Source organism: Puccinia triticina, chromosome 13A (genome assembly GCF_026914185.1).
Source record: "Puccinia triticina chromosome 13A, complete sequence".
In the NCBI taxonomy this organism is placed as follows: Eukaryota; Fungi; Basidiomycota; class Pucciniomycetes; order Pucciniales; family Pucciniaceae; genus Puccinia; species Puccinia triticina.
In genome coordinates, this window is record NC_070570.1 from 2,582,594 (window position 1) to 2,605,272 (window position 22,679).

General features: G+C 50.1%; 2 protein-coding genes across 2 annotated transcripts in view; one reads left to right on the plus strand and one right to left on the minus strand.

Moving 5' to 3' along the window:
- Positions 1 to 198: 198 nt before the first annotated feature.
- Positions 199 to 715, minus strand: PtA15_13A260 (uncharacterized protein; the record flags this gene model as incomplete). Its single annotated transcript, XM_053162440.1, has 2 exons — positions 199 to 213; positions 491 to 715. 2 exons carry the CDS (start codon positions 713 to 715, stop codon positions 199 to 201), a joined length of 240 nt encoding a protein of 79 aa, XP_053026415.1.
- A 2,381-nt stretch (positions 716 to 3,096) lies between these two features.
- PtA15_13A261 (uncharacterized protein) overlaps positions 3,097 to 22,679 on the plus strand; it is a gene marked incomplete at both ends in the record, with an annotated part of 57,051 nt that continues 37,468 nt past the window's right edge. The window contains one exon of the mRNA XM_053162441.1: positions 3,097 to 3,349. Within this exon, the coding sequence (XP_053026416.1) occupies positions 3,097 to 3,349 (253 nt within the window). The remainder of the gene's footprint in view (positions 3,350 to 22,679) is intronic.

A 22,679-nucleotide genomic window follows, 5' to 3' on the forward strand; every position in this document is an offset into this window, starting at 1 on the left:
AGGGTAGAGGTAACGAAGCCGCTGGGTTGCTTGCGATGGTGTTGCCTAAACCTTTGCAGATCTTGAACAACATTGTAGCTTTGGCAGATTGTCCCGCTGCGTCGGCCGCCAACACCCTTCCTATCACCTCTAGCATGGTCCCTTGTAGGTCCACCTTTTCCTTTGTCTTCCCTATGACCCGCATCTCCTCCTCCGCATCTACAGGATTCCCCGCTAAGCGAAGTAAAACGCCGTGATCCGTCAGCCCTGCCATCTACCCTATCCGTTCTACCCCTCTGCCTCTCCTTCCTTTGTGCTTACCGGTCCCTCTCTGGTTTCCCTGATCCCCAATACCTTCCTCCACCAACTCCTTGAGTTCGTCGAGTCCCATCCCTCTTCCTTCCTCCCTATCTTCCCCATCTCCACCTCCCTCCCCCCGTCCGTCTTCCTTCCCTTGCTCCCCCGGTCGTTTTGAAGCCGCTCGGGTCGACCTTCTCGCTGGCGCCTTCACGGTGACTTTCTTCTTTTTCTTTGGGGGGGCTGGGGTCGGTTTGTCTTCTGCTCCTCCGTTGGTCTGTTCTTCCTCCGCTGGCGCCGTCGGTTCCAGCTCCTCCTGTGTCCCCGTGATCCCTTGCGACTGAATACCCTCTCCGCCTCCTTGCCCACTTGCATCTCCGCTCAATAAGCCTGCTGCTACCTTCACAGCCGAAGTCGCCGCTGCGATCGAGTTAAACATGTTGGTTAGTTTGGTTGAGTGGAGAAAGATTCACTTAGTTTGGCAAAAATTTGTCCACGAGTTCTGGCAATATCGTGTCTGGCGTATTGTGCACTGTTTCCGGTTCTGGATTGCTGGCCCTAGCCGGTACCGGTTGCTCCTCAATCAACTAGGTTTGGGCCCAGCCGGGCGCGCCTCGGGTGCGCACTGCGGGGGGCCTCTGTGCGCGCGCCTCACGCTGGCTCCACTACTGCTGTCCCTTGGACTCGGCCCACCTCCCGCTGCGCTCCCGGTAAGCGCACATCAATTAGGTGGAAATGTTGATAGAAGCATGGCCAATCATAGTGTCTTGCTCCCCAACAAAAGTTTTATGTTTTTTTGATATTATGACCATTACTTGCTTTTGCTACAATCAGTGGAGAAAAAAATTGAAGCCTTTCAAGGGAGAACTTAAAAGAACAACCCAACAAGCTTTGTCTTGTTTGAAAAGTTCACAGAGGATGAGTCATCTCAGAGGTCCAATGATAGGGTTATTAGGGTATTTCACAATAAAGATACCTGGGAAATAGTCCAAGCACTTGCCAGTATTGCTAAATGCTTCTTACTTCAGGCAAAATTTTAAGCAAGTATGTCACCCCCAAGTAACCAAATTTGATGCCGCAAGAAGCAACAATTCTTATTGTGAATTCCCCTGTTATTATGAACCTGAATAGTTAAATAATAAATGAATAGGTAATAAGTTGATGGGGGGACCTTTTGAAAAAATTCATGGTTGTGAAATATAAATCAAGGCTCAGTTTCACAATGCAAGATAGATTCTTTTTTTGGTGGGCATTTAGGGCCTGTACCATGGGCTCCAATTTTCAAAAATTCTCATTTTTGTTGCCCTTTACACAAAAAGTGAAAACTAGAGGAGGGTTCAATTTTTGAAATCATCCACATTTGGGCTCAAAACCACATTTTGGGCCAGGCTCAGTTTTATTTCTAACAAATTTTGGGATAAATAAATTTGAAAAATTTCAATCTTCATGCCCTATAGTACAGGCCCTTATTTCATCTGGAAGGCTTGATTTCAATGGGTTATTTACGATCTATATTCCTATAATGCCCGGGGTGGTGTGTTCTTGGAGGTGCTATGCTGTCCAGGTTGGGACTGGAAGCTATTGTACCTGGATGGGAATGTAACAGGACTCTCTATTTGCAGCGGCGAAGCCGCCTTGGTCTCTAGTTGATCCCACTTTCTTAAATCCACAGAATTAGAGACCTGCAGATCTAAGTTTTGGGGTGTTTTTTTCTCACAAAATGGGGCAAAAATTGCCCCATTATTCTCACTTGGCACGTTGAATATCCCCAAAGGCCCGAAGGCCCTATGGATGACCCTCCAGCTGTGCTGGAGCAACAAGCAAAAGAGGGCCGGTTGGTAAACTCGCCAGGGAGGGCCTAACCAAGCAGTCAGGGGCCTCCCAGGGAGGGGGCGGACGAAACCAAATCCCCTGCCGATCAATCAAGTCACCTCCTCCTCTTTATATACCCACCAGCAACACCCCACCCCACTGCACCTTTAGCAAGACCACGGCCACGCCACCCGCCTCCCTAGCTACCGTAACCGCCTTGGTGGTACCTCCACCTTGCCCCGCCACCCAACACGCCACTCCCGACAAGCCGCATCCCATACCATGTGTAGTCCTTGCCCCGGCAAACAACAACCCAGGAAACTTCCAACACCACCCCCTGTCCACCCATGAAAAGCACACAGGCGCACATTCCTCCGTACTGATTTTGGCCCAGCCCGCTCCACGGGCCCCGCAACCTAGGCGCCTCATTTGGTTGGCCCTGAACAGCTCCTTGCCAACCCGCCGCCCCAACCGCTACTATGCAATCTCAATGGCTGGAATCTCCCTCTGCTCTGGGGCCAGACATTGTCCAAACTAAACTCTCAGATCGATGCGGCTTCTCTCCCCGGGACGGGGGCGAATCCAATCACACATACTTTGCCTCCACCCACAAGAACAGCAAAAACAACTCGGACCGTCAACTGGGACTTTGAACCTGATAAGGTCAAAGAGATTGTCAAATTGACTACAAACGCTCATCATGCCAGCCCTTTCCCTCGGATGTCATCTCCCTGTCCCGCCTGCATTGTCTCCTTCTGCTTCTACCTGCTTCTACTCAGGCTAATCTTTGAGTTCAGCCGGCCGCGCCTGTGGCCTCGATCTACCCCACAGCAACCAGAAGCCTCATCGGATCTGACAAAAAGGTGTTCATCAATGGCACCAAATTCAGAGGCTCAAAGACTGACCTGACCAGCGCTCCAGATGATTCCCCTCTTCACCCTCTCATCTTTCTTTATCTTAAATGTTCAAGCTGACAGAACATGTTTTTGGTTATGTAATAGGCCAAGAATGCCGGTGTATGGGGGCGTGGTGACGAAGCCTGCGGCCTCGGAGTTCACCTACATCCCCCAGCGCCCCTACCTCTCCCTGGGCACCCTGCGCGACCAGCTCATCTATCCCGACTCGCGCGCAGACATGGCCGCCCGCGGCGTCTCCGACGACAACCTCCTCCGCATCCTCGCCATCGTCGACTTGGACGCCATCTTCCAGCGCGAGGGCGGCTGGGACGTCGTCCGGGAATGGCGAGATGCGCTCAGCGGCGGTGATAAGCAGCGGCTTGCCATCTGCAGACTCTATGTATCAGGGCTACAGTTATACAGGGAGACATAGTCCCCCTGTACGCTCACGACCACGAGGAGACCACGTGGACTCCTGCCGGACGCAGGAGGTTCGCTGGCTCCCTATGACGCACCACCGGGTTCGGCCCGGAGTTACGATCTGTATCCTTTCTCTCGTCATGTTTTAGTCGCAGGGGCTTGGCGCCCCTTGTCTAGTTGTTTTGTCTAGTTCAGTTTCACGGCCACCATTTAAGGTGGCCTCTTTTGTAGGGGTTCTCCCCAGTTCGCCCGGTCTCTTGAAATTCAGAGATCAGTTCGTTTTCCTTTTCCTTTGCACCTCTTTTTTGTCTGAGCCTCTACCAGCCTGAAGAGCCCCGCTTCATCTACTACCATTCCCCCAAGGTACCCCTTCCCTCTGTTCCCAATGGCGTGGGTTGCTTACTCTGCCCCACTCACATGTTGTTGTTAGTATGCTATTCTTGACGAATGCACGTCCGCGGTCACGCTCAATGTGGAGAAGATCATGTAGGAACACGCCACCTCGCTCGGGATCACTCTGCTGACGGTATCGCACCGTCCGTTGCTGTGGAAGTACCACAAGTTGGCCCCCTCTGCCCCCCTCCCCTCCACCCGCCTCTCCGCTCATCTTTTTTTACTTGGCAAGTATATCTTGCAGTACGACGGCGAGGGCGGGTACTGCTTCACCCAGCTGGACGCGGAGAAGCGGCTGGCTCTGCAGGAAGAAAAACAGGTCGGTTCTGTCCCTGCCCCTGTGTGTTTGGTGGATGTGTTTGATGATCTAGACACCAGCGGGTGCGTCAGGGACCTCCCAACAATATTTGATGTCTGCAACCATTCGGCAGACTCGGTCCATCAACCCCCCTTGCGCCTTGCGTGTCTCCCTGCCCACCTCCCAATGGCCCCACTCAATTTGTTCTCCTCTTCCGATGACAACGACGGCCTTCTGCTCCGTCGAGCCTCCTCCTCCCTCCCAGTGTCGCCAGCTCGAAAAATGGCCTCAAGGCTCGCCGCGGGCTTACCAAGCCCCTCTCACTATCCCTTGCCGTCCCCCAAGCCACCAAAAACAACAGCAACCATCATAACCATTAGCAGCAGTAACAGTCCAACATCGCCCAAGCCCTGGTCACCCCTCAGAGAATGACACAAGCCGAGCACCGGCAGCAACATCTACTCCAAGAACTGCCTTCTTTCACTCGCTGCCCCCCTCGCCTCGGCTCGGAGACCTCGGCCAAGCCTGTGCCCAGTTCGTAGGCATCAAGGCCAAAATCACCGGCGGGCTGTCAATGAAGCAATACACGTTGATCCCCTGGCTTTTGCTGGGCGGGATCAGCTGGACGGACACTTTGAGGGGGTACAACCCCGTCCGCCTGATTGGCGGGAATAACAAGTGTCATCAACACCCCTGTCCAGCTGCACTTCGACACGGTGACTGCGGGCGAAGGCCGTCAGGAACTGATGAGCTTGCAAGCGGGATTCAACCCCTATTCTTGCCAATAGTTTTTGGTATTAATTGATATCTATTGCATATATCTCTGCTTTTGATTCATAATTTGTTTCCAAATTTTGTGGTATTGATACATCTGATCATAAATATATGAATTTCTTCTTGGCTTTTTATAATGTTGCACTGTTTATTGTGTGGAAAGATCTAATATTTTCAACTTAGATAACTTCCAAATATTATACCATTGAAGATTAAGCAGCATGTTTATTGACAACACTCCAATAACTCAGAGTATGGAATAAAATTGTTGGTGAGGTAAGTTTGTAAAATCTAAATACCATATGAGGAGTGTTTTGATGTGACTCCTATTCCATGAGATGTGATGAAGAAGGCTTGGATAGCAAGGGGGGTCAAACATGCCAAATTGGGGAGGTGAAATGTTTGCTTGTTTACTCTGTTGCTGTAAGGCCAAGTTTGAAAATCTCAAGAGCAATGATTTAAATGAATGCATTCAAGTCTCCTGAATTTTGACACACCCATTCCCTGCTTGCCCTGATTCAGGGGGAATTGCTGTTGACTTGTGCTGGGATAGGCCAGTGGGGGGGAGGAATATCAGTGGATGGTGACCCAACTATTGAAGGGCTAATGAGGTGACTTGGGGAGCTGTTTGGCAGGAAAGAAGGATGGATTGGTGCCCTGCAGCGGCGGAGCCTCCTTGGCCTCTAGTTGATCAATATACAACATCGCAAATTCATCCATCTTGGTAGTGATAGAGTGCCCCGCAACTTAGGATCGGCCAGCCATGGCTCATTGAAGGCCGCAGAATGGATACTGCTGTACAAGGTCTACTACACAATCACCCTGATTCCACTGTGGGTCACATCTCACAAGAGTGCAGCCACCACCGCAACCAAACAAAGAATTTCCCGACTGTTGGAATCAACCACCACACTGTTGCAGGTGGCACATTTTTTAACTCTGCCCAAAATCAGTGTGCAAGACCTTGGCGAACTTGACAGTCTGATCTTGAAGTACCGTTGATGTCTACAAGATGGCTGGCCTGGAGCATTGAGCAAGCCCAATTTGCATCTGACGCAACATTTTTCAGAAGTGATCAAGCGCTTTGGTCCTCCCCGCTCAACTGCCGCGTGGGCGCAAGAAAGAGTCAATGGGATTTTACAGAGGCTCCCCACAAACAGACACCTTGGTGAGTTCACCCAGCTCCGCTTTGGCCCCCGCTCATGTGCGCTGACAACCCTGCTGTTTGTGCAGAGGACATCCCCAAGACACTCATAAGTAAATGGCACATCAACTCAAACCTGCGCTTGCTCTAACAAGAGAGAATGAGCATCAGCCCATTCGCCACACAGGACACAGAAGGAGGGGCGCCAACAACAATAGAGATCAAGCCTGATTTGCTGCTCAAGTGGCAACGCGCGGTGGCACGTCTGGAAGGTGTGGGCCCTACCACACAGACGAGTCGGCTTTTGGATCCCACGGTGGAAATTGTCAGCCGCGTTCAAGTTGACCGCAAAACCTTTACATCAAAGAAGCACCACCATGGAAACTCCCTGGTTGAATTCTACTTAGGCAAGGATCAACGGTTTGGTGAAACACACATTCTCTTCCGATCAACCCAAACACCCGGCAAGACCTGGCTAGTCATCAAACCATTCAAAGAGGTACAACGGAGTGAAGATCCCTATGGCGATTATCCAGACCTCAACTGTTGACTGGTGAAGGCGGAGCATGAGGTGGATGTGGTAATTGACTGTGACCAGGTGATTGGCCATGTTGCTATTATGCCGCATGTTGCAGGTACATTTGGGGTGGCAAAAGAAACGTTGAGCGCGGTGGGCTTGCGGACTGCAGTGAGTGTCTAGTCTGAACTTGCCGCTCTTGTAGGGTGTGTTGTCTGAGTGGGCCTATTTGGGGCGCCTTTGTTTTTTGTAGGGTTGGGAAGGTCTGGGTGATGATTGAGTCTAAGGATAAGCAAAAGTGTTTGGTGGTGACTGTGCCAGCGCTGTCAGAAGCTGTGGGGAATTGAGTTGGTTTGGGCCCTTAAGCCATGCATGAGCACAACCCCTTTTGTGGTACCCAACTCGTTGCAAAGAGAGGCCAAATTATGTTTGATTTCAAAGGCATCCCGGCCTGAATTGTGTCACAATTTGATGTTCATGCCCAAATTCAGACTCGCTTCCGACCAAGTTCCTCCATGCTTGTGCCCCGGACTGGCCTTGTTTTTGTTTTCGACAACTCCAGCAGCCTCTTCCCTGCCTGTCTGTCCCTGCCAATTTCATCTCACCCAGCCACTCATTCTGCCCCTTATTTCGTGCCTCATCACGTGACATACCCCTAGAAACCTCTGCCATGAGTCCGACCAATGGTGCCTCTAGTGAACAGCCGGGCAATGGGGGCAATGGTGCCTTGCCTCCAGGCAGGGATCAGGGATGGATCTCCTCTCTGGTGGATCGGCTGGTTCCCAAGTTTCAAGCGCAAGAACACTCTCCAGGTACTGATTCTGCAATGCAGACCAATACTCAAGGCAAGCTGGTGGATCCGCTGGGCTTGAGCAAGTAACTTTGCAACCACTGACCACCTTCTCTTTACAGCCCAGACTTTGGGTCAAGAACCTCACACGCCCTCACAAGTCAAAGACTCATTGGCGTTGGACCCCAAGTTTGTTGTTGGAAATGCTAGGAAAGCTCGACATGAAGCGAAGGAAGCGGAGGAAGGACGATGATCCGGGCGGCGTGCGAAAGGGATAGCAGCAAAGGGGTCACTCGTGGAGCACTACGATCAGTTCTCGAGAAGTATCCAGGCTTTTGTGAAGTTCTTTATGGGAAATCCAAACAAACCTCAAGAATATCCTTGGACTCCGACGGAACAGGAACTTGCCGATCAGTACTGGGTCAACAAGCGAAGTGCAGTCATAATTGAACAGCTTAACAGAGTTCGTGAAGCTCTTGTAGGAAAGCCGCCCGCCAAAGTGGACTACTTTGTTGCGATGACCGAGAAAGAAATCCGGAAGAATATTCCCTTGCCACCTTTCACTCCAGCCGCTGCCATTGGTCCTTCCAAGGGCAAGCCAATCAGTGCTCAAACCAAATCTGACGTCAAACGGGCGCTTGCTTTGGCGAGCATTTCCCGAGTAACCTTCCAGTGGGAATTGGCACTGGCCACTAATAGCTCGGCATGGAACTTGGCCGTGGTTGACTTTCTCGCGAACAAATCAGTTGAGTGGATTAGCCGAACAACACCTGTCACAGAGGCGAAGGCTGCTCAAGCACCCGCCATCATCCAAAGATGGTTCCAGACCAAGGCACACGAGATTTGACAGTATCAGAACATGGAACTTGCTGATTACGACCGAATGAAAAAGACAAAGACTACAAAAGAACAGTATCAACCATGGGGCAACAGGGTATGTCTTGCTTGCAACAACTTGATGAACCACATGTGAGAATAATTGGCTGACCACTGCGAGGTGATTTTATACCAGGTGAGGAATAACAGATGCACGATGGTGGACAAGTTGTTCAAGGACAATATCTCACTCGCAAACATTGTTGAGAACAAGGAGTGCGGATATGATCTGGAAGATGGCGATGGAGATGTGGCCCCTGCTTCACAAATCCCGGACTGGCGTAGTCTTGATCTCACAAATATCCTTCACTCCCTTGATAAGATGTTCATAGCGCAAGGACAACATCACAGAACAATAGCCGCCAACAAAACGCTTTATGCCCGCTCCCACCGCAACTTCAAGATAACTAAAGGCCTAAAAGGTGTCCCTCGCGGCCTTCCACTCGACTGTTATAGCCCAATGTTCTGGAAAGGACTCAGTTCATTTGAGCAGGAAACCATATCAAAAACCCCTGCGATTGGTCTGAATGTGATTGCCCAAAACTTAAAGCAGAAGTGTACTCCTCAAGCTGCACTTGGCCCCTCGGGGACTGGCCGAGCTGCTTCTTCTTCAACCGGCCTTGGGGGACTTGATGCGAGAGGCGGAACGACCCCTGGCGGCCAGTCAGACGACCCGACTGGTGGTGGTTCAATGCATGTCGATGCTTGATTCATACTTCCAACACTATGCTCCTCTCTCTGTAGAATGTATGGCGTTTGGCCTAAGCTTGTTCTTGCCTCTACAAAAATGAAATGTCTCATCTAAGTTCCCAATTGTTTGGGCTTGAGCTGAGGTTTGGGTCGCACTGCGCGTAGGCAGAGGCTTGCTTGCCTATCGTGAAATGAATCTGACCGCTCAATCCGACACTGCAGAGCAATGGGCTAGACTCCTAGGCCCATGCTTGGTTTGGGCTGAAACTGCCTGGCGGCTATTGCTCTGAGGATGTCGACCATGAAATTTGGGCAAACCTCATGGTGGACAAGTCGCTGGTTCATTGTCCACCATGAGGTTCGGCCGAACTTCATGGTTGACAAGCCCAGATGAAGTGTTGCAGATGTGGTTAACAACGCTGTAACATGTGTGGGCCGGGTCATCTAGGCTCACACTGCTCGAACATGACAAGCCCGCAGTGCTTAGCCACACTTGTCCCCCATCTCCTTCGCGCGAACGTTGAGGTGGACTCAACGTGCGCCCGAAGTAGGCGGAGGGAGATCTGCAGTGTGAGTGAGCTAGGGTCCATCCTGGGACGCAGTGGCCCGTTGGGTCCACCTCAACGTTCGCGCGAATGACATGGTGGACACATGGCTAGCACTGCGGGGTGGTCAGCCCTGCTGATTGCTTGGACAGCAGAAGAATCTGGCCCCACGTGTACATAATAGGTCGTTCTCGGCCTGCAAGAGTCACCTTCCCAGGATCATACATGTTGTTCAATCTGGGATCCAATCAATCCGACATAGTACTCGCTTGACCACAGCCAACCGAACCTTTAAATCTGATTCCAAAACCCTGGGTTCAGCCACTCTGTAGCAGTCTCCTCTCTTCAAAAATTTCCGCCAACCGGCTTCCCCCCCACGCTTTCCAAACACAAAACTACAGGCTTGACCACAGCATGGGCATTATCCCCAAAGTTCCGTTTCTCCACCCACATGAACATGCAACCTGCTTAGCCAGAATCTGATGTGACACACGCAGCAAACTCTAGCTGTTGTGGCAGAGGGATGATTGATCTGCACCCTCAGCTGCCACACATGCACTGGAGTCATAGAATGCTGATCGTGCTGACGGCGAGCCCTCCTCAGAGCTGCGCCAGTGGTTCTATCATATCTGATTTCACCTGCTGTGTGATGATACCACTAGTCTCACATGTGCAAGTTTGCCCTAGCTGCGCCTATTCACAGACTGAGGCAACGTCAGCAAAAGACTAGACTCTCAACTTCGCCACACAAAGGCATCATGATGACGTGATCCACAAAGGTGTTGTCCGCCTCTGTCAACAGCATAAGAAGACTGCTCTTGTGGCCTCAAAGCTCATTGCACCCACTCGACCTGCCCACACACTTGGCTCTCCCACCAACACTTTACCGCATCCTCCCGCAGATCCCAGTGTCAAGCAATTCTCTTCGCCAGAACACTCCTGCTCCCAATTATGCCACCTTGGACACAGAGATAAGCCTGTCCTCGGAATCTTCATCCTCCACTCCACCTCCAAATAAGTAGGCTTGGTTGGTACAAGATCATGCATTCAAACTCATCCCCCCATCCATCACATCAGCCAAACAGGACCTCCAGCAGAATCTTTGCCGGCCAACCTTGGCAGCACCATCCTTCTCTGAATTCCTCCTTTGGAATCAAACTACCGCGCCACATTCCTCACTCAATCCCGATGAATCAATCCTCCCAGCGGAAATCACAGAGATTACAGCAGAGGAATTTCGCCGCTCGATTGATGATGCCGCCTAATCAGCAGTTCACATCCTTGCTCTCAAGATTCCACGACACTGCAAGCGCAAAGCCAAAGAACTTGCCGCTGCCATCCATAGCAGCAAGAAGAGTAAGGCCTTTCTCACTTCTCCTTGTGAATGCCAAACAGGGAATTTACATAGCGCGCTGGATTCAATTACTAGGCTGGGAGGAAACTGGTGTTATACCCAATGAAGAGGATATCAAAATCTCAAATCTGCCCATGAATAATGCTCCCTCAACGTCAACACTGGTCAAAGCCTCACGAAAATGTGTGACGCGGAAACGTGGCCGCCTAGGCCCTTTGGTGAAACCGGTCAATCTCTTGACAAAGAATCCCAAAAACTCCTCTGTCCCACCAACACCAGGCAGAGCTGCAGTTCCGACCCCAACGCTTGGCAGTCATTCCACCAACGACACAACAGAAAATACCGTTGCCGGTTCAGCTCCGCCTCTACCAACTGAGCATACTAGCACAACTCAGCCAATCACAAGTCCCACGGACCAAATCAACCATAGCTCTGCTCCACCAGTTGGCCAGGATGAGTACAATAGTGGTACTTAACAGCCTCCTCCAGAGGTTTGGTCAAACCCCCTCGTCCTCTCCTCCGCTTCAAAAGATCCGGCACAAACTGGCAAGACCATTGCAGCAGATGTTCCCCCTGCCAGTCCAAATCAATCAACACCTCTGTTCACACCCGCCAGTCCGGACCCGCGGCCTCAAGGTTCCACTTCTCCCTCTCAACAGCCCCCCACCACCTCACACAGCCACAACACCCAGCAGCAAGTGCCAGCCAATCTACCTTCAGCCGCTCACTCGGCCAAGCTCACCATCATCAAGTCGCTCACCATCCGCACAGAGGTCTATCGCATCCACGGAGAATTCGACGGCTCCAAACCCTCCTGGTCCAAATATCAGAGCACTTGGAACTCTCTAGCACAGCACCCTTGCTCCAGAATTGCGCAAGAGCAATGCACCCGACACATGCAGTGTCCTCCCCAACATTCCACCTGCAACGTCAAGGCTGCTTGTATGGCTCATGGATACAATCAATCACCTCCCTTGGTAAGTACTTCCCCTCCTTGTTTTCTGCACAATCCGCCAATTCTCACACAATTTCTCTTCTCAGCTGCCCAGTTCTTATCCCCGTCTTGCGGCGAGCAATGGTATTGTTCCGACCTGATTGACTTCCCCAAGCTCACCGGTTTTGGTGACAAAACTAATGACCTCCAACCGGGGTCTTTCATCCCAACTGTGACAAAGACGCCACATCCTGAATCTACGCTTGTCCGTGGCCTCTTCCAGCTCCTCCATCCTCTGACACGTCTGCATGTTGACTGGGCAAAGACTGTTGCCGCTTCAGTCAAATTGGTAGCAGACAACCTCTTCTGTCCACCTCAGGTCACCTCAGATCACGCAAACAATCATGTCTTTCAAGGTGTTGAAGCTCTGGCCTATCTGGCCGCTGTCAATAATTCGGCTTCCAACTTCGACGTAACCCAACAGAATGATGACCCTTCCACCCCCTCTGCACAGCGTTTGCACGCCGTCGACGTACTCCATGACTTTTGCAATGTCATTATTGATGTATTGATGGCGTACATCATTCTCAAAACTCACTTCTTGGCCAAACCACCGTTGACGCCAGCTCAGAAGAAAGCAAATCACCGAGCTCATCGGGCCCCCGTGAACAGCGCAGCAGCAACTCTAGTCCCAAACGCTCCTACGGACATTGCTAATCTGCCTCCCAACCCCGTTAATCACCTCCAAAAATTATTCAAGGCAGCAGAACTTCCAGCCCCTCGTATACTTTGTTCTTGCTGGAGTCCAAGGGCTGTTCATTACTTCAAGGGATCACCGGGTTGCTGGAATTTCTACTTGTATGTTATTAATCCAAGCGATGTCCATCATCCGACAAAATTCATCAACACCGCACACTCTCGAAGAACCAATCTGGAAGAATGTATCTGCTTATCTAGTCAAGATCTTCCTCCCCATCTTCCAGTCTCCAGAGAAGATCTGCCCCCTTGACAAGCTCAAAGTCCCATCACGGTTTGAGCTTGCGGAGGCCATCACAACTGATTTCCTCAACCAATGGCAGGCTCTGAACCCCACTTCCCCTTTTCTTCTGCCACAGTCACCTCCACAATTGGCCAATGCCTAAGCGTAGTACAGATTTCTATAGAATAGCTTCTCAAAGTTGTTTCAACGTGTTTCCATATGCTTACACTCCTAATGAAAATTACATTGTTCACTCTTAAATCATCTGTTCTGCTTTCACCTGGATGCTCCATGTAGCGCTATGATCTGACGTCACAGCACCAAATCTTCGCAGGTAGACCCAAGTGAATCGTACTCAACTCAAACTTCATGGTCTCGCTTTTCTCGCTGTTCCACAGTTATTTCAAGGCACCGGTGTTTGCAAAACCTGGTTTTTCCAAGACACAAACTCGTCACCTTGTCATAATACAGCAATAAAATGGGTTCATAAGCTCCAAGCAAGCTGCGGAACCATGGGCTAACAGCACAAGTTGGCCCACAAACACAAAGCAGGATAAAAATGACAAGCGGTGGGGCAGAGTATCTTGATGAGGAAAACTCTAGTGGGTGGAAAAATGTCAAAACCGGAGCTTGCAATTATACTACAATCTTTTGCGCTGCATCTTCTTCCGCGTGCATTGTCTGAGTCTTGCAGCCAGCTTCCAATCATCTACTCGGAGTCTGATTCTTGCTGGCGGACAGTGCCTCAAGCCGTATGGTGTCTTGTCAAATCGGTTCACCTTTGAAGCATGTTCAACCTGTCACATCCCAAAGTCAATCTATCAGCGTTGAAGACTTCCACAGAAAAGTACTGGATGAGTTTCCTACACGTAATGCAAGCAATCTGCTGCCAGAGTCTTCAATCCCTTCTGTCACGCCTCCAAACCTTATGGAATCCCCTCGGCGAACGTTTTGAAAGGTCTCGTGAGCTTGGGCGTGGCTTGCAATGAGCTTGATGTGACCGGGCTTAGAAAGCAGAATTTTTGGTCAGCACTCTTGCAAATCACCTGTGCACGTGATGATGATGTTGCAGTGATAAACCACTGACCAGATTGATGTCGTTATCAACAACCTCGATATAGCCTACACATCCTACAATTGGGTTGATATGGACCTTCACAACGTAGACCGTCCCGAAAGCCTGGGTCATTTCGAACTCTTGAGCGAGAGGAAAATGTCCTCGGTGAACTTGCCATTTCAACCGCTCCACTTGAATGATAGGGTGAGTGGACTTGGATTGAATGAGAAGTTGGCCGGAAAAGAAAACCTGGGTGCAGAAGTCAAAGAGTATTGCTGGAACCGCGATTGCCGATGAGTGGAGCAACATATTATACACTGGGTAGGCATTGATGGGTGTATCTGGAGAGAGCTGATGGGACGCAATGCGAGTTTTGATTTGGATTTCATGTCCCACAGCCTGGATGTTGTGCGGATCAGTGTTGGAGAGATGGATATTACCAGAAACTTCGATCACCTTCAGCAGTATCACAAATGAGCTCAATGTCAGCTTCACTTGTTGTATGGCCAACCAGGTTGGGCGAAAGAAAGGAAATATATATTGCTAGGTCTATCTCTGATGCATCCATCCCCTGCCCAAACTCAAAAATTAATGTGGAGGTGGGATTCCGCCTTTCAAATCAAGAGAAGGGGAAAGCTTTGCTCCTTGATTGTTTGCGTTGTAATTCATTCTATGCGTGTGGTTGACCTTCTCCACATCCAATCGCACAGGCGCGCTGTTTTTCCCCTTTGTATGACTCTGTGTTACCCCTCCTCACATCAAACATGAGTCACAAAGCTCACGTCCTATTTAGGTGCCTTGCTTGACAGCTTTGGATTCCATCTACCCCAGAGCCTTGCAGCTTCCTTCCTGATCCTTCCAGAGCAATCTACACAGATTGGCCCCACTGCGGCCGAGGCGTGTGAGCAGCGCTATGTCTACCGTGACGGACGGCCGTCCACGGCGGTGGACATTAAATTATGTCTTTCCTCTTGACAGCCCTATTTGCTTATCATTGTGTCAAGGCCAAGCATCTAAACTCAACCCATCTTCTACTGCAAAGAGCCCAGCAGCTGCAACATAACACACTCACGGTGTTGGCTTTGATGCCCCCGCGCTGCCAGCATTCATGGATCATGGATATTTCAGTCTCCCTTGTACATCCTGTGTCGGAGTTGCTACAATTTCACTGGAAAGGTGCATGGGAGAAGGAGGTCAGGTGGCACACTCACGGAAAACAGCCATCTTACATAAGCAGTCCTTGAAGTGAACATCACTTGATATAGTTCACTCATCCGCGACTTGGGGGTTCCATGGCTAAGAGGCATCAGGCCCAGTGATGTCAAGTTTGGCTTACATAGAGCCCGGGCCAAAAGACACAGATGTTCAGTCGTTCTTGTCAAAGTGCTTGGAGGGAATGATCAGGGGGAAAACACGTTTCCTTCTTGCAGATCATCCCTTGGTTTGTTCTTGTGGAGGTCACCTCACATGCAATCTGCCATTTGAGATGATCATGAGGTTCCCAATGACCTGCAACAGATAGTATGAGGCTAAATCGTACTATTGCAAACTTCCCCGGCTGCCATGAGCGCGCTTCAATCACTATCGTCCTGGTGGCACTAAATCTTGATGCAGCACCCGCCAATCTTATTGGGCCCTGAGGGTAAATAGTAGGTTACAAATCTGATTTTCTTCCAAGCTTGAACACCCTGGGTGCCCATTATGCCTTCCCAATTGCCAAAAGGCAGTTGAAGAGCTTCTGGATTTTGGCAGCTTCTAATTCAGACACCAATGCTGATCTTTACAGCTATACACCCTACCCAATCAAGGATTGTGGTGGATCAGCGAAAAATTAACCAATCTTGGGACACCACGTTAACCTGCCATCAGGGTGGGTGGGTGAGGACACCACACCACACAAAACAGCGGTTCAAACAGTATGTTCCACTAACTCCAGACAAATAGCTGCATGGCCAGTAAATGATTCTTGATCTGAATGCCTCCTGTGCCAACTCAGATGACTGCTATACTGAATCAAAGCATGTCCAGTCGAGTGAGACATGACCACTTTCACCCTGTACCAAGACGTCTTGCTACCAAGTCATCCCAATTGCGGTGTTGTTCCGGGTGTTGCGCACCCTCGTGCGCATACGGAGTTGGAAGGGAATGAGTTCCTCTCAACATGGACTAAATTCTGGTGCAGAAAAATGCATTCTGTCAATTGCTCTTGATCATGAGTTTTGGTAAGTAAATTATTATAGTAGATTGATGATGAACACGAGGAATCTGTTATCATGTTGGCCCAGAGAACATATGTACTTTTATCAGGATGAATCTTCAGAGGACCATGGGTGGGGAGAAGCTACATTTCTGCTGGCATCCCTTCAATAGACAAGAACATCTTGACCTCAGACATTGATTCTGAACAACCCATTTTGTTGGGGCTGTGTTGGAAATGAGTAATGGAATCCGCAAACTGCACTGTGAGGGGCCAGGTTGGAGTATATGTGAAATTATTTGAGTATATTGCTGTTCCACAACCAGCAGCAACTTGAGTTGGATTGACATGTACCATTGAGAAACTCCAGAATAGCCGACTTCCATAAAATGGAGGAGGTACCTGCTCGGTGAGTCATAGAATTCTCTGCAACACAGCAACAGCGGCGGAATGTCACACATGAGGATCAAAATTCATATTCATGGAAATTGGAAAAACCATCAGCATTCCTCCAGCCACGCCATAGCTCAGGGCAGCTCATATTGGTCAACCTCAACGGGAGTTTGCCTAAGGAGTTGATTGCTGTAGCTGATAAGGACGGCTGTCATTCTAGTTTTGGGTAGACAGTGACAGGGGCTGACGTTTTTTACATGAGAGAGCTCTCCTGGTATCATGATACCTGATCTTTATTTTTCAGCAACCTACTGCGGCATCCAAACTTGGCAGCTGGCATCCTCTGACTTTGCTGCCACTGAGAAAGGGTTGAACAGATCATTTGAGTTCAGGCATGGCCCAACATGCAGGATTCTTGGGTCTCCACTGGAAAGCATGGAACCTTCACAAGTGTTACACAGTGCAGGAGCCATTCAGCCTACCAACAAGCCAACAAGCAGATGTGGTGTTTGGGTTGGGGCTGCAGGGGCCTTCTTTGTGTTTGAACATCCATGTAGATATACAGAGGGGTTTCAATCATGGTGGAGTGGGAATAGGCCCAGCTGGACTCAAACTATCTAGGATTAACACTCTTTGTTGGCAATGGATCACCAAAAAGCTCACAGCTCCACGATGATTTTCATTGTACTGCATGTTTGAGGACAAAATTCAACTGGCGTAAAAGGCTTGGTTCAAGTGGATCTTGGCATTCATCTAGTGATGAAATTGGGTAGGCTCAAGTGGGTTGGAGAATTTTTGCTGCTCCCCACCTAACTGTGAACATCTGACAGCGCATGCTGTGAGACAGGCACTCATGACGCAAACCAGGACTCCAAGCTTTGTTCATTCTAAGTTCAAATTAATTTGAACTTTCTATTGGGATATACATCAGTATGAAGTTCCTGTAGCATGTATGTATCATTGGAGTTAGTCTACAAATGAGTTCAGATATAGTTGCACCTAACATGAACAACATCTCAGCTTGAGTCACAAATGGTGTAACGATTGGCATCTGGCAGCATTCAAGAAACAAAATACCATCTGGCACTCTCTAGAGAGAGCCACAAATCTCCCCCTGGTGAATGACATTCAGGTGAAAACCTTCGCGCATATCCATGCTAGTCAGAAATTTAGCTTTGGCTAGGTTGTTCAGAGTCTCACTGATCTTGGGAATGGGATACCTGTCTGGTGAAGTATAGAAGTTTAAAGCTCTGAAATCTCCTACCATTCTAGACTTCCCATTATGCCAGGCAATGATTACAGGAGTGGTGATCTCAACTACTTCATTATGGCCAACTTTCCTTAGAACATTGTAAGGAATCCAATTAGGGGTCCTTCACTGTCCGTTCAAGTGGGGCGCAAAGGGTGAACCTTGAGATGAGTTCTGGTTCACAGGGCTATGTATTGCTCAGGGGAAAGGGGAAAGAGCAATAGCCGGGAGAGATGTGTGTCAGGGATCTCTCTGTGTGAGAACATACAACCAAGGATAGAAGGGGAAAGGGGAGCAGAGAGAAGTAGGAAGGGAGAGAATAGGGAAAACTGGGGATGGCTTACCTAGCCGGGAGAGATGTGTGTCAGGGATCTCTGCTGGCTAGGAGAAGTGCAAGGACCGGAGGATATAGTCGAGTGGGAAATGCGCCTGTGATTGTTCATGTGAAACCTTGCAATACACAGAGGCTTCACAGTCTCCCCCCCTATAAAAAGATGAGGGGGAGGGTCCCTCCAGCTTGAAGTTGACAATTGGGAGGGAAAGGGAACAACAGATTTGGTTGACGGTCGGTTCTTCTTTGTTGCAGGACGTTTGATCTGTGGTTTTTTGATGGGTTGGCGATTGTAGTGGTCTTGCACGTTGGGGACAATGGAAAAGGGTTTTGAGATTGATGGAGAAGGACAACGTGGTGGTGTTTCCATGACAAGTGAATTTTGTGAAGACATCAGCATCCTAGTTGCGTTCAGGGGGGGCATCAAGGAAGGCCGCTTCAAGGTCAGTCTGGGGGTTTGCCATTCCAGGATCAGCGGGGGGTGATTGTACCCTCTGGATCAGTGGGAGTGATTGTACCCTCTGGCTTGGCGCTCCCGCCTCCGCCGATGGCACTGCAGGCCTCAAGGAAGGAGGCCTCATCAAACTGAGGGACTTCAGGGACAAATTTGTCGTCTTGTGTGGCTGCCAAGCTACTGAGCATTTTGATTGCTTTGGGGTCTCCTGCTATACCTGCTGCTTGAGTGTTGTCTTCCACGGTGGTCAGGTGCCAGTTCGCGAATCCATGTGCCAAGTTGTCCAAGTGCCCTTCTACACGCGCCAGGCATGAGGCGGACAATTTGTCTAAGTCGGGGGCTTCATTTGCAAGTCCTGCAACACCCGCGGGGTGGCCAATCGGGCGGCCTGCGGTTGCTGGATTCATCTTTGCAGGGCCGCTATTCTTTGCTGTCCACGCCACTGGGGGGACATAGTCTGCCGGTTTGGGGGGTGGGACAAATGAAGCCAGTATTTCCACCCGACTCTTGTCCATTGGGTTGGGGCAAGATTTTGGGGCGCTCCCGCAGTGTCTCTTGCAGAAATGACACAGCCCAATGCTGTCCAAGTAAGAGTGGAGGCGCCAAACCGTGTCTGCCATCCTGCTAGAGGTAGTGGTGGTGGATGCGTTGCGGCGTAGTTGTAAGGCAGAAGATTTGATTAGGTTGGAGTAAAACCCACTAGTGCGGTTTTCGAATTCGCCGTACTTGAAGTTCGCCGATTGCAGAGTTTGATGGTTGTCTATTTTGGCTTGAAGGACCTCCGGGAGGCCGAACGTTACTGCCTTGGCTAGCTCGTAGTCATTGAGCAAGTGTTTGTCAAAGTTGACCAAGCTCTGGAGCGTCCGAGCACGGGTACTGAACTCCAGAAAGGTTTCAGTGTCAGTCATCTTCAATTGGGCAATGTTGCGCTTGAGAGCCGTCTTCCATTTGACGGGGAGAGTGAATTCAAACATTTGTTCCTTGAAGTCTTCCCAAGACTTCCCTTTGTATTTTGAAAATTCATTTGAGTAGAACAAGAAAAGATTTGTCTCAGAAATGAGTCCGCCCACAATGAGGCGCTTATCGTCTGCATGTGTGACCGACTTTGTTGCAAAAAAAAAATGAAGGGCTTGGATCCAACAAAGGTAATCTTCGAACTCTTGAAAGGGGCCTTTAAAGTACGGGCCATCCAAAATCTTGAATTGTTGAAGGTCAATGCGACCCGGAGCGAGTTGCGGGGCCGGATTGGACTCAGTCTTTGGGCTAACGTTCTTGCTCCAGGCATCCAGTGCAGCCTTTATGTTGGCTCGATCTTGGCTTTGAACCGCTTTCAGTTTGGCTTGAGCTTGCGCCGCTTCCTGAGCCGCAAGGAGCTGCTTGGCCAAGTTTTTTTGTAGGACCAGGATCGCCTGGATCAAATCATTGTTGGACATTTCCTCCGGTGCAGCTGGGTTGCCGGAGGAGCTTTGTTGATTGGATTGGTTCATTGAGCCGGTGTTGGGGTCAATGGGTACCTGTGTATCAGTTGAGGCGCTTGGTGATGGGACGTTAATGGCAGTGGGTGCGGAGAGAGTGGCTTCTAGAAAAGCACAGCGTCTGATTTCCCGGATGAGTTGTTCTGGGTCTTGCAGAGGAATGAGGGGGTCGGTGTTTGACTGGCGGGTGCTCATAAGAGGAAAATTTGCCTCGTCAATCACTTCCGTTTGGGATTGAATCAGTGGCAAGAGGGATGGCAGTAATGGTAGTTCAGTGGTCAATGATGGGGCAGTTGCAGTGAGGGGCGGTTGCAGTGGCAGTGAGCAGTGAGGAGGGCAGTTGCAGTTGCAGTGAGCAGTGAGAGGGGGCACTCGCAGTTGATCAAAATTTTATTTTTTTTCACTCACCAAATCAAGGAGTTGGCAAACGGGTGCAACCAGAAAAAAAAAGTGTAAGGACTCCAATTAGGGGTACTTCACTGTCCGTTCGAGTGGGGCGCAAAGGGTGAACCTTGAGATGAGTTCTGGTTCACGGGGCTATGTATTGCTCAGGGGACAGGGGAAAGAACATTAGCCGGGAGAGATGTGTGTCAGGGATCTCTCTGTGTGAGTACATACAACCAAGGATAGAAGGAAAAAGGGGAGCAGAGAGAAGTAGGAAGGGAGAGAATAGGGAAAACTGGGGATGGCTTACCTAGCCGGGGGAGATGTGTGTCAGGGGTCTCTGCCGGCTAGGAGAAGTGCGAGGACCGGAGGATATAGTCAAGTGTAAGGACTCCAGTTGGGAGTCCTTCACTGTCCGTCGAGTAGGGCACAGAGGGGGGGAGACCTCGAGACAAGATCTAGTTCACGGGGCTGTGAATTGCAGATGGGGGACAATCTAGCCGGGAGAGATGGATGAAGGTGGATCTCTCAGTATGTACAACTAGGGTTTTTATAAGAGAAGAAGGAAAAGGAAGGAGGAAAAAGGGAGAGGCTTACCTAGCCGGGAAAGATGGATGAAGGTGGATCTCTGCCGGCTAGGAAGTGGAAGGGAGCACAGACTACATATTTATCTGTGACATGTCTACATCTTGTGAAACTTTGCCTGACACCTCAGGCAACGCGCCTCCTCTGTCTCGACTGGTCCAGCCTCACAACCATCACGCCCGAGTTACAGATCAAACTAACCCTCACGATACAGGTAAGTCTGACTCCTATACCAGTTTCAACTGATGATACAGGATGATACAGGAACCGCGAGCTGACTGAATCATCACTTTACCCTCATTTACCGCCCAGGCGATGCTCACATGCAGGAAGAATACAACCAAACCGGTCAGGGCCTAGATACCGCAACCAACCTGGACCCTTATTGGGCCAGTGCAGAGCAACGTTAATCGGCACTCTACCACAGTAAGCCACCTTACTCGTAGCACTATAAAAGAGGCCAGTGGAACTGATCCCTTGTCTCGCTTCTCTTGTCGCACTTCTTTCTCACAGTCCTAACCCAGCAGCCAGATCACTTCGAGCTTTATCCCAATAAACTTTCTTCCTTGCCTCTACTCTTCAGCTCCTAGACCCTGTCCAGTCTTGTGCAACCAACAAACCACAGCAGCCTGAAGCTTTTCACTTCTCCCTCATCTTCAACTTCTCTCTGACTCACGTCCTCTACAGACCTTCTTCTTCTTTGCCTATACTTCTTCTCACTGTTTCTTTACTTCACTACCTCATCCCGTTTCTTACCATCGCAATCCTGCTCTTAGGTAAGATTCAGAATCTTATATTGTTTCCTCCTGAAAAACTCTTTCTTTTTTTTATTTCTCTATCATTGTACATATATTTGTTTGTATTATACAAGAGGTCTGATGAAATACACGCTTTTAGTCTCCTGAATTCTTGCACATCTTACTTTGTGAAACCCAGCAGAAGGTGGGGCTTCACAGTCTCCCCTCCTATAAAAAAATGAGAGGGGAAGTTAAAAGGAAACAGATAAGAAGGAAGGACAGTTTGGGGAAGATTTCAGGAGTTGGGGCAGTGGCAAGGAGAAGGATTTCATAGTTTGAGAGAAGGGAGGCAGGACAGGGAGGGCGTCGGAGATTTTGGCCTTGATGGTGTGGCTGAGCGCGGTGGTGCATATGACGATGAGTGCGGCGAGTAGATCCAGCAAGATTGCCGAGTGGGGAGCTCGAAATGAAGGGTTGCTCATTGACTGGCAGGCAGCAAAGGCAGGGCCGGGCCGGGTAGTGGAGGCTGGCAAGCTGGGAAGAGGTCGGCAGTGAGGGTCGGGAGATTGTCCGGGCGATCCTGTGAGGCCGTCGAGGCAGTCGGGGGGCTAGAGGTTGTTTTCAATGCAAGCCAAGGGCGAGTCGAGTTGATCGAGGCTCCTGCGTTCACAAGGGGTCAAAAGGTAAGGCTGACGGAGTGGGAGGTGGTGGTGCTTGTGAGGTAAGATGCGGGGCTGGCTTCTGAGCTTGTCGGTGGTGCGGTGGGAGCTCGTGCTGGAGGGGTCGGCGAAGGAGGGGGGGATGCAGTATCGGAGCGTCACGGAGGTTGTTGGATAGGCACGAAGGTCGTCAGAGGGGCACGAAGGCTGTCGGAGAGGCACAAAGGTCGTCGGAGAGGCCCGGAGGTGGTCGGAGAGACACAGAGTTTGTTGGATCCAGAGAGAAGGGATGATTTTAGATGAAAATGAGGACATGTGCGGCGGCAAGTCATGAGATGGAGCAGGTAGGATGGGTAAGACCGGTGAGGCCAGGCTGGGCAACGTGATTGGGCTGGACGGCCAGGTTGGTACAACTTGGGCAGGTTCAAGAGATCTAGGATGTCTACGCAAGGGGGTAATG